This window comes from Pipistrellus kuhlii, unplaced genomic scaffold (assembly GCF_014108245.1).
Source record: "Pipistrellus kuhlii isolate mPipKuh1 unplaced genomic scaffold, mPipKuh1.p scaffold_m20_p_15, whole genome shotgun sequence".
Classification (NCBI taxonomy): Eukaryota; Metazoa; Chordata; class Mammalia; order Chiroptera; family Vespertilionidae; genus Pipistrellus; species Pipistrellus kuhlii.
Window position 1 is genome coordinate 11,475,289 of NW_023425460.1, and position 12,315 is coordinate 11,487,603.

Here is a 12,315-nt window from a genome sequence, read left to right on the forward strand (position 1 = left end):
GAAAAAAAAGAGAATATTTAAATAAAATCAGAAATGAAAGAGATGTTACAAAAATAAAGAGGAGAGGTTACAACTGATGTCACAGAAATACAAAAGATCATAAGAGACTGCTATAAACACTTACACACCCATAAACTAGATAACTTAGAAGAAATAAATTCCTAGAAACATACAGCCAACCAAGACTGAATCCTGAAGAAACAGGAAATCCGAACAGACCAATAGCGAGTAAATAACTTGAATCAGTAATTAAAGGCTCCCAATAAAGAAAAGTCCAGAACAAGATGGCTTCACTGGTAAACTCTACCAAGTGTTTAAAGAAGAATGAATACCAATCCTTCCCAATTTATTCCCGCGTACCGAAGACCACGGGACACTTCGAAGCTCATTTTCGAGGCCGGCATTGCACTGACACCAAAGTCAACAAGGACACCCCAAGGGGAAAAAAAAGTACCAGCTCACATCCCTGATGAACAGAGTTGCAAACACCACCAACACAATATTAGCAAACCCTTCGCCCAGACTCCCCGAGCTGGGAACCATGACCCCTGAGGAGCCCAGGGGCTCCGGGAGGTGGAGTACTTGCCCAAGGTCACACAGCTCGTAGGAGGCTACATGGCATCTGTGATGGAAACAGGTTGCTTCCTGCTCGCACCTGAGCCAGAGAAGGCCTTGGCAGGAGTCAGACTGGGTCATTTGAGGGATCTGCCCCAACGTGGCGTCTGGGAACTCTGTGTCTGGGACGGTGACTGCTGCCTGGGGCTCAACTTCTGACAAGACGGACAATGTGGCTGCATCCCTGATGCCCCCGTCCAACAGTGATGCCCAGGAGTGCCAGGTACAAAACAGTCTGGGTGGTGAGGGTGGGGGCAGGGCAGTGGACAGAGAAGGCTGAGTTTCCGAAAACAGGCCCTACTCCTCAAGCCCCGCCTCCGACGCCAGGCCCGGAGGAAGACAAAGGAACCGGGAGAAATGACGGATCTCCGATCTCCGAGCTGGCGGCCAGCCCCCGGCTTCCTGTGGGACCTTGGGCAAGTCCCTTATCTTCCTCGGGCTTCAGGGCAAAGGAGCTCCTATGCGAGGAGGGTGCACTAGGGGCTGAGTTCTTCCCTCGCATTCTCTCATCACACCCTTAGCCCAGACTCCGTGAGCTAGGAACCATGACCCGTAAGAAGCCCAGGGGCTTGCCCAAAGTCAGTGGAGGCCTTGCCCAAGGTCACACAGCTCATATGAGGCTACATGGCATCTGTGATGGGAAGAGTGGGAGACCAAGGGTCCTGAGAACCCTTCCAGCTCAAAGGGCTCCTGATTCTGCAAACCATCCCAGCAGGTTTGATGCCACATGGTCCTTCCAGCCTTTTTCACCCTTACTCTTTTTTTTTTTAATTTATTTTTTTTTACAGAGAGGAAGAGAGAGGGATAGAGAATTAGAAACATCAATGACAGAGAATCATTGGTCAGCTGCCTCTTACACACCCCCTACTGGGGATGTGCCCAAAACCAAGGTACATGCCCTTGACCGGAATCGAACCTGGGACTTTTCAGTCCTCAGGCCGACGCTCTATCCACTGAGCCAAATCGGTTTCAGCTCACCCTCACTCTTATATCCCAGCACAACCAAGCTCTATAGACAGTTCTTCCAAATGTTCTCCAGGCCCCTGGTCTCCCCACAGTGATGACATGTAAACCAGATCACATCACCCTACACACACACACACACACAACTCTGCAAAGGCTTCCTGCCTTAGAAATAATCCCCACCTCCTAAACCTCGGCCCCTGAGAACCCACGTGACCTGCACTAGCCGCCACTGCAGCTCCGCCTTCCATCCCTCCCTCCCCATCGCTCACACCCTTCAGCCAAGTGCATCCACGCGGGTCCACATGCTGGATAAGCTCCGTTCGGCCTCAGGGGCTCCCTCGGCCTGGGTATCTGCTCCCCCTGAGCCTTCCATTATTTCATCACTGTCCTCCCACTCTGCACCCCGGCCCTTTCCCATCGCCCTGGGTTGGTTTCTTGCTCTCCGGTTTCCCTTTCCGTGCCCGTCTCCCCAGCAAAACGAACGAGGAATCGCACGCCCCGCTCTCTCCTCTGCGCACACCCCGTGTTACAGCCCGGGGCACAGGCAGCCGGGCTCGGCGTGCACGTGGCTGATACACGCGCCCCGGGCCCACCTGGTTCCGGAAGATCAAGGCCACCACGCCGCCAATGAGCTCGATGATGAGGCAGATCCCGAGGGTGTACATAAACTGCAAAACAAAATTCAGAGAGTCACCCTCGGTGGCAGAGGCGGCGCTGTCAATCAGGAGTCAGAGCCTCCCGGGCCGCTCGCCCTTCCTCCTGTGAGGACACAGGATGTGGGCGTTCCGAGGGAAAGCCCGTCTCTGGAGCCCGTGGTCAGGAAAAGGGTTTGTCCCAGGGCTCCTCGGTGGGACTGAGACAAAAAAACATACCCCAACCCCATCCCTCAACCTCAAAAGGAGAGCTGGTCCTCGCTCGGCTGCTCCAGAGGGGACAGGCCTGGCCTAACGGGCAGGGCAGCATCTCCAGCTGTGCAGGCAGAGCCCCTCGCAAGTGGCTTCCCAGACTCCCAGAGTGGGGAGGGGGTGCCTGAGACAGAGAGCATGCACCCCACCCCCGCGCTGCATCACAGTGCCCGCATTGTCCGGACCGAGGCCGGCAGCTCCCAGCCTCAGGCAGCACCCAGGCCCTGCTTACGGGGCTTTCCGGGGCTTCCCGTGTGAGGAAGACAGTGTGGACACAGAGCAAACGCATCTGCCTCTCTGGTACCCCCAGCTCTGGAAACCCATCCTTCACCACACAGTCAGGGGGACAGAAGGGCTGACCTCACCCCCTGGCCCCAGGGCAGGCCCTTCTGAGTCCTGGGGTTGGGGCCAGAGCTACCAAGAAAGTTCCCTGGGGCAAGAGCCACCAGGACTCTGTTGGCGACACCACAAGAAAAAAGAAGGGCAATGCCAGGTGTCCAGCTGGGTGCTGGCAGGGGAGAATCCCGGGCACAGCCTGCACCCCTGGACCTGGGAGGGTTTGCTAGCTATGTGAGCTAAGAACTCACTACCAGCTGGTGTTTGTTTTACTTGCTCTCATTTGAGTGTGGTTTCTTCCCTTTCCAATGGGAGTCTGGGCCCACAGAGGGTTTAAGTAAGTGAGACGGCTGGTATCCAAATGCAGAAGTGGAGGCGGCCACCGTGGGCAGCGAGGCTGGTCAGGGAAACCCTCCAGCAGCGCTGCCCGAAGGCCTGGGACAGTCTCCCCGCCTCCCACGGGGGCTCCAAGGACCCGCCGCCCGCCAGCTGAGGGGCGCGGGGCCCGCTCACCGCTTGCAGAAGGCACAGGTTGTCTCGCAGGGAGGCCAGCACGCCGAGGAAGGAGACAATGAACATGATGATGCCCAGGAGGATGAGGATAATGGCCGGGGCCAGGAAGGCACTTTCGAGGGTTTTATATTTCTGCCGCTCGACCTCCGCGTAGATCCCCACCGACAGAACCAGGGTCCCGATCAGCTGCAGCGAGAAGGCCGGGAGGGAGAGGTGAGGAGGACTGGAAGGCACTTGATTTTCCTCTCAAGAGCTTATTGAGGGCTGTGGTACTGCCAGTGGGGGGGAGGGAAGGAGGCGCAGAAAAACGGACCCTGCCAACACCTTAATCTTTGACTTCCAGCCTCCAGAACTGTGACAATACGTTTCTGTTGCGTAAGCCCCCCAGTCTGTGGTACTTGGTTGGAGCAGCCCCAGCAAACTAATACAGACCCTATTTGGAAACCTAGGGGAAGGTCGTGGTGAGTCAGGGGGGATGCCCGGCAGAGGTCAGCGAACCTGGGCCTTGCACAGGCCGTCCTATTGCCGGGACCCCACTCCCTCCTGAAACCCACATGGCTCACGCCCTCAACTCTCCTTCCTACCCTTGCTCCGTTGTCACCTGTGCATAGTCAGGCCTTTTGAGGAAGAGGGGGGAGGAGGGTCATATTATTTATAAAAGAATCCCACCTCCTGAAATGCCTAATCCCATTTCCCCATTTCCTTTTTCCCCTTTGCACTTGCCAGCATATGACTTTTTTCCCTTTGATTTTGTTAATTGTTCGTTTTCCCCACAAGAATAAAAGCTCCGTGCCGGGAGGGGGTTTTTCCGACTATTTCGGGCATCGCCGACAGCCCTGACATTCAGGAAGTGCAATCAGCGCTCACAACCAACGAGTGCTGAATGGGTGCCAGCTGGGCTTCCCAACAGATCCCCTCGGGTTTGAGGTCAATGCTTCCTACAAAGTCGCTTGCCCGTCCACGGGTTCTGACTGTCCAGGCCACACGCTCCCGAGGGCAGGGGCAACTCATTAGGGACCCTGGACTCCTCCACTGAGCGGGAGGCGATGTGGGACCACAACCAAAAGACATGGTGCTGCCGGCGGAGGCGCGAGTAAAGGAAGTGAGGGATAACTCGGATGTCGGCAAGATGTGCCCTGAGCACAGGTAAGCCAACATCCGGACACTGAGGAGGCTGTCCCTGCAGTGACTGGTCTACCCAGCCTTCCACTGGCTACAGCGTGCCCTCCAAATAGATCTCTTTGACTTGTTACTTTTTTCTTTCTTTTTTTTTTTTTTAAATATATTTTATTGATTTTTTACAGAGAGGAAGAGAGAGGGATAGAGAGTTAGAAACATCGATGAGAGAGAATCATCGATCAGCTGCCTCTTGCACACCCTCCACCGGGGATGTGCCCGCAACCAAGGTACATGCCCTTGCCTGGAATCGAACCCGGGACTTTTCGTTCAGCAGGCCGACCCTCTATCCACTGAGCCAAACCGGTCCCAGCCCTTTGACTTCTTTCTAAAGACTGTCCTGGGTACGGGCAAGGATGCCAAATGTCACACAGACCAACCATTCTTAGAAACACCAGATAACAGATGACCAGGGAGCCATGGTCCTCACCCTCGGTCCCGCAGTCTGCTGTATTTCACAGCTAAGGCCCCCCACTTTGGTTGGAAAGATAACTGGGTCACAGAGATCCACTCTCCCCAAGTCAAGCAGGAATGTCTTTCCAATACACACGGGCCAGAGGGTGCTGACGGCATCGACAAACTGCGGTGAGCCATGATTCACATGCGGCCAGAGTGGAAAACTATAAAATGATGTCATCAAATTCACCACTTGGGGAAACGTTCAGATTTATGAGGCAGGCCACAAACGCACCCACAGCCCTGCCCAGGAAAATGGCGATCCCAGGAAATGAAAGAGAAAGGTCAAACAAAGACTGCCTGTCACTTCACGCTCCAAAACACAGAACATGGTGAAATCGTTGTTCAAGATCAGCCTAAGGCCTGTGGGGCCTTTGGGAACAAGTGCAGGCAGCTCTGGAAAGCCAGGTCCCCGCTTCCTTCCGATCACTGCACTTGTCAAGAATCACTCACTCAGCCCTGACCCTGAGCCAGACCCAGAGGCAGCCACCCCTCCACCCCAAGGCTGAGGCTGTGGCTAAGGAAGAACCCCCTCAGAGCCCAGGCAGAGAGGGACTGTGAGGACGAGGTGAACTTGAGGGCTACAGAGTGGGGGCTCATTGTCCATCTGTTTTATGTAGATATATATAATATTTGATTTCAGAGAGGAAGGGAGATGGAGAGAGAAAGAGAAACATCAATGATGAGAGAGGATCATTGATTGGCTGTCTCCTGCACACCTCCTACTGAGGATCGAGCCCACAACCCCGGGCATGTACCCTTGCCTGGAATCAAACCCGGGACTCTCAGTCTGCAGGCTGATGCTCTATCCACTGAGCCACACCAGTTAGGGCTCATTGTTCATCTTGATGAAAAGTGTAATCCTCATGCTGCCACTGAACCAGCAGGAGAACACCTTAGTATTGTCACAGTTGACCCATACACTTTTGCGAGTCCCACGTTTCCTGTTGCCAACAAAGCAAGCAGTTCTTCTCGGCAGGATGGCCACGGCCTCGCCGGCCCCGGGCCCCACTCCCCGCTGAGGCTGTGCTTCCGAGGTGAGGTGTCCTGCTTCGGAAGCCACCTCCACCACACCAGAGCCGCCCCCGCCCCCGTTCTGAGCAGCACTGACCCAGCCCGCTCCACAGAGGCAGTCCCCGGCTTCTGTTCTGACGAGCTCCTCCAACTCCCAGGGCCCACTCCAGAACAGATGCCGCAGGAAACCGAACTTCCTCCCACCGCCCTCCCGTTGCAAAGCATCACATGTTCCTGGCCCGTCAGCCTTGCAGCATCTCCAGGCCGCTAAAGCCATGGGGAAAGCTGTCACGGCAAACGCCAGCCCGAGCCTCCGGACTCCCCCACCGCGGGGTACCCACGGCCCGGTCCTCCGGGTCCACCCCAGGGTGCTGCCGCCCCAGCTCTCCCAGAGGCCTGGCAGGCAACCCCGAGGCGGCTCCCCTCACAGCACAGGCTCATCTGGGCTCCTCGGTTCCCAGAAACGTCAAGATTTCCAAATGGTATTTACATCTCCGATGACATCAGTTTATGTTTCCATTGGACTATAAAGTTAACTGTCGATGCCAGTGTGCGATCACATCCACTCTTCTCCGCTAATTATAGCCTTCTCAGGCGGCCAGCTCCCCCGGCTCCAGCGCAGGAAGCAAACGGCCTGTTTGTCAAGCAGGACAGCTTTGGCTAAACAGGCCGGGGCAGGGGGCACACACGGCCATGCCCAGGTGGGGCCAAAGAAGGGAAGAACATGCTGCCGGCAGCCAACAGCCAGGCCCAAAGCCGCATGCTGCCTTCAACGGGCTGCGCAGGAGCGGGGTGCCCAGAGTGAGAGGAGCTGAAACTCCCCTCTGAGCCCCGCGGCCTGGGACCCACCTTCCTCTCTGCAGGGAGAGGCCCAGCTCCATGCAGCTGTGGGAAGCAGGAGCCCCGTGAGGCACTCGGGCACCTGTGCTTCCTCCTCCAGGAAGCATCTGGTCGCTCACTGTCCCCTCCACAGACTCTCCCCCCCCCCCCCCCCCCCCCCCCCCCCCAGCTGGGGCAAGTCTGCACTTGGAAGGGGCATCAAAGACCCATTTTCACTCCAAAAGGCACAAAGCAGGCACCTATTGCATTCCAAGCCCTGAGGTTCCAGGGGCCACAAGACTAGATATGGGTAAGCCTGGAGGAGGGGAGACTGAGAGATGCTAGAAATGGCCTCTGTGGGCCTATGGATGGGACCCAGGAGGTCTTTCCATTGGGGTTGGAGAATAAGGTCACACCTTTACTTCCGTTAACCTCCAAGGGAAAGGTTCCTGGCACAAAGAAGGTGAAGACCCCTTGGCCTGTGGGAAGCAAGCTGCAATTCCTGCTATGGAGAGATCCAGGGGACACTGGGGATTTGAACAAAAGTGAGAGGAAGAAAGGAATTGTCAGAAAATCAGGGTGAGCTTCTTGGAGAAGCCAGGGTTTCCTGGAAGGTCCCAAGAACGGGTTCATTCTAAAACGAGCCTCCAGGGATCTGTGCTGGGCCCAAACCAAGCACTTTTCTCCTGAATTTCTAGCTTGGAGAGATGTGGGGAAGAGCTAAACTCCAAGCCTGAGAGAGATTTTCAATCAGATGGGCCAGCAGGGTCCCTGCACCCAGCTGACAAACCCTGGACTTGGCACCCATCAGCCCTTCTGTCCCAGGCCTATCCTCCTGCTCTGCCCACTCTGTACCAGCTTCTCTCCCGCCCAGGTCAGGGCTGGGAGGAACAGGAGAGGCAGGGTTAAAGATGGCGGTTGGCATACTGGGCCTCCATTAACCGGGCCTCCGTCTGTTAGTGCAGTCTCCTGGGCCGTGTCACTTCCCCTCTTTGAACCTCACTTTTCGCCTGTAGTGCAGTCAGACCTGCTGCCATTTATAAAGTGCGGGACAGCATCCTTAACCTCCCTTAACCTCCACACTCCCGCACATCCTAGAAATGATGAGTCTCATTTTATAGACCAGGCTCTGTGGACCATAGGAGCTTAGAGTCATCAGGATTTGTGACAAAAATCAATCTGTCTGTCCGGCCTAGCACTTCCAGACCAGTCTTTTGCAAAGATCTGGGAGAGAAATGTTTTTGCAAAAGATAAAGGTGCCAACAGAATGTTCTATGAAGTTGGTAATGTTCAATACAGTAGCCACTGGCCACCTGTGACAAACAAGCTCTTGAAACGTCGCTTGTGTGTCTAAGGAACTAAATTCTTTAATTCTATTTTATTTTGATTTGACCACAGGCAGCTAACGGCCATCGTATTGGACAGCACGGATCTAAAGTGTTTCTCGTTGATGCTGTCTCTTACACTGTTGCTTTCTGAAAGTAGAGAGACCACGTGTAATAAAAAATCGTGTGTCCTAATCACTCTGCCACTCGCTAGAGAAGGCTCAGCAAGTATTCACTGACTTCGTTTAGGAGAAAACCGTCTCTTTCTCCCGCTTTCCCCAAAAAGGTGCAGTTCCTATTGTCCCACCCCTCCCGTCCCCTGAGGGAAGCAGGACAGACCAGATCCAGAGGCCCTGGCAGTGCCCCCAACCCAAACTAATGCGGGGGCCAGACCCCCTCCAGGACTGCAGGGCCGTATTCGAAGCTTTGGGTGCCCCGAGCCCAGGTGCCCCTGACCCAGCCCCGTCCTAACTCCAGGCAGCCTGAGCCTAGGAGCGGGGCTTCTTTCAGCCCAAATAAAGCCAGGCCTCAGGAAGCAACAGAAGCTGCCTCCTCCTGCCAACAAAGAAGCCGGCTGGTCCCTGGTCTTCGTCTCCGGGCTTTGCCGTCAGCTCTGCCCTGACCCTGGACGTCTTCTTAAAACCCGGAGATCAAAGGCAGAGAGCTCGGTTCATTGCAGTCCTTGGCCCAAGTGTTCTCTCACTCAGCCTGCTCTGGTTTGTACCGTTTATTCACCAGTCCTCCAGGCGCCACGGGCCTGCCGTGACCTGCTGTCATACACTAGGGCTCCACAGATGCCTAGGTCAGCTTCTAGCTCCCTACCTCTTCCACCTGTCAGTCTACCCCCAAACAAACCTCCCCATGGTAGTGACTATAGCTTTAGGACACATCTTAGCGCCTAGTAGGTCAAGTCCCTCCTTCCTGTCTTCTTCAGACGTGACTGGATATTCATGGACCTTGACGCTTCCTTATACATTTTAGAATCAACTTATCAAGTTCCATGAGAAAAAACACACCCGCCTGCTGAAGTGTGATGAGAGCCGCCTGGGACCCACAGATCCCTTTGGGTAGAACCGAATCAGGGTTTCCTACCTGTGAGCAGAGTGTATTCCTTCTTCACTTATGTCTTCTTTGTTATGATTTCTCTAAGCAGTGTTACGCGTACCCCTAGGGGTACGGGAAGAGTTTGGTGGGGGTACTCGTTGCACCAGAGTTTGGTGGGGATATGCACTGCACCGCGCTTAGCTGCGCCTAATTCTACGTTCTCATGAGTACGAGGGATACTCAGCGTTACGAAAATTATAGAAGGGGTACACATATGTCAAAAGTTTGGGAAACACTGCGAATGAAAGTTCTCTCTCCCCTTGTCCCAAGCTCCCGCAGGCTGACAGGCAGAGCCTGAGACTTCGGGAATATTTCCCAGGCCTGCCTGAGCGGGGCCTCCAGCGGGGTCCAGGTGGAAAACACGGCCTCTGGAGAACAAATCTCGCTCAGAAGCAGATGGGCACACCGGTCTGGTGGCTACCCTGTCACTGACGACGGTGACGGAAACGTGACTTAAAAGACTCCCACGTGTTGTCTGTTCTCTAGATTGTGAAGTTCCTGAGAGGCCTGTCTTGTCACTTTCTCGCCCTGGATGTGCCACATGCCTGTGGCAAAATAAAAACTAAAAAGACTCCGCGCCCCCCACCACCACCACCACCACACACATAGCACATTCCAGGCTGAGAAAGACCTCCCGTCAGCTGGAGCTTTGCAAGGCCAGCTAACCACCCTCTCCCTGAGAACCACCACAAACATGGAAGCCGAGGGGGAGAGCTGTCCACCCCCAGGCACTCCTTGGGGAGCTTGGGGGGAGGCAGACGGGAGGTAGTGTGACAAATGCCGCGTAAGGACACTGAGACAGAGAAGCCCCTTTCTCCTGAGAGATCAGGGAAGGCCCGTGGGAGCTGGGGCTTGCAGGGTGCCCGGAGTCAGACTTGATGCTCTGGACTCTCAGACACCGGGCTGGTATCTGCTGGAGAAATGCATCTGAGAAAGTGTTTGCTTCACACGCCCAAAGGAGAAACTCTGGTGACCCCGTTCCACAGGAGAGCCTTCAAAGGCTTAAGGATCAGAGGGACTCGTGGTTCCTCTGAAAACCACGGGAGCAGCCATGGGGAAAGGGGGGGTGAAGGTAATGCAGTAGGCAATACCTACCTGGGATCACCTTTTCCGTGGGCATAGTTAATCCTACAACTATCCATACCTCTCTCTGGTGTCCTTTCCTCTCCCTCTCTGGACCCTTCTCTGTCTCCCCACCTTCCATGTGTCTGAACGAGAGTCAGACCTGCCTCCCAGGGCGTGCCCTCCTGGCACCAGGGCGGCTATCTTCCCAGATCTCAGCCCCAGGCCAGGCTGACTCACCAGCCAGAGGCCATCAGAACTGAAGCCAGTGCTCCCCGGAATGCAGCCAGGACCCAGGCTCCGGGAGCGGGGACTTCCTGCTCAGGCCGCTGAGAGCAGCACCCTGGGCCCAGGGCTGGAGCTGGGAGGCCAGGAATGATGAACGCGGGCTGGGGCTCCGGGGCCTGGGCAGGAGACTAGAGATGGAGAGCGATGCGGGGTTGGGGTGGAGCTGCCTCCTGCTGGGGTTCACTCAGGGGTACACCCTGTGCCAAACCACTGCTCGTCACCCCTCTCTCAGACCCTTCAAAGAGACACAGGCTCACAGAGGTGACAAGGAGCTTTGTCGTAGACCCGTGGTAGGCAAACTGCGGCTCGCGAGCCACATGCGGCTCTTTGGCCCCCTGAGTGTGGCTCTTCCACAAAATACCACAGCCTGGGGGAGTCTATTTTGAAGACGTGGCATTAGAAGACGTTAAGGTTTAAAAAATTTGGCTCTCAAAAGCAATTTCAATTGTTGTACTGTTGATATTTGGATCTGTTGCCTAATGAGTTTGCCGACCACTGTCCTAGACAACGGCTTTCGGTCCAGGTCCCAGCAGCCTTTTAGTGCCCACACCTGTCCACCAGGAAGTGTGCCCAGCACATCCCCCAGCCTTCCCCTGGCCTGGGGACTTTCCCAGAGATAGCATAGGAGTTGTCCAATGAGACCCCAAGTGAGGACAAGAGTAATTTCAGGGAAGTGGGGTAAAGGGGGGACCCCCTCTGATCTCACTGCTCCCTCACCATCTGGGCTGCTGAGAGGAGAAGCCACAACAAAGGAGGGAGCCACCAAAAGGGAGCAGGCGGTGGAGCACCAGGCATGGGGGAAGGGAAGGAAGAGAGAGGGAAATTCCAGCCAGGAGTGCAGAGGCAGTGAGGCCTCAGGGTCAGGGCACGCCTGCCTGAGTTGGGCGCATTATGAATTAAGGCCAGTCTCTGTATAATTTTGGCAATAATGGGATTTACTGCCCTAACCGGTTTGGCTCAGTGGATAGAGCATCGGTCTGCGTACTGAAAGGTCCCAGGTTCGATTCTGGTCAAGGGCATGTGCCTTGGTTGCGGGCACATACCCGGTGGGGGGTGTGCAGGAGGCAGCTGATAGATGTTTCTCTCTCATCGATGTTTCTAACTCTCTATCCCTCTCCCTTTCTCTCTGTAAAAAAATCAATAAAATGTATTTTAAAAAAATAAATAACGGCGCTTACTGTCTCATGCTGCTTCTTTTTAATGTTAGATCTACTTTTATATCTAAGGAAAATGAATCAAATTCCCTTAATCTATATTTCCCCCCTTTGCCCAAAACCCCACATCTGTACTAACCCTTCCTTTGCCCCTAAACTAGGACTGGAAGGTAGAGCAGGTGATCCGATCACACATGTCAGTGCCCGGCATTGCAGAGCCTTAAAGAATGTAAACTGACCCACTACAAACACTCATGACTCCACAGAGGGACAAAGAAGGAAGGAGGCAGCATCACACATTGGAGGGAGCACTGGCCTGGGACAGGGGAGGCTGGGACTGGAATCCCAGCGCTGGCACTAGCTCCCACTGGACCGGGGCCTGGCGTCTTCTCCTCGCCCGAGTTCTCCATCTCCCCTCCAGTCCAGGAAGGTCACACTTCTGCGTGAGGAAGGCCCCCACAGGACCGAGATGCCTTCCCAGCCCAACCTCAGAGGAGGTGCACGCCCTCAAGGCTGCCTCCCACAGAAAGGAGAACATCAGGTTTTTGGAAATAAAGCCAAAAGGGACTAATGACCATCCTC

General features: G+C 55.1%; 1 protein-coding gene across 3 annotated transcripts in view; it reads right to left on the reverse strand.

Annotated features, from left to right (window-relative positions):
- The window catches only part of TSPAN15 (tetraspanin 15), a 48,616-nt gene that overhangs the window by 18,303 nt on the left and 17,998 nt on the right, over positions 1 to 12,315 (reverse strand). For 2 of the 3 annotated variants that reach the window (XM_036438266.2, XM_036438269.2), the window contains 2 exons: positions 3,336 to 3,521; positions 2,175 to 2,249 (listed from right to left, as the gene is read on the reverse strand). In XM_036438266.2, the coding sequence (XP_036294159.1) occupies positions 2,175 to 2,249; positions 3,336 to 3,521 (261 nt within the window). The remainder of the gene's footprint in view (positions 1 to 2,174; positions 2,250 to 3,335; positions 3,522 to 12,315) is intronic. The other variant, XM_036438268.2, reaches the window with a different exon arrangement.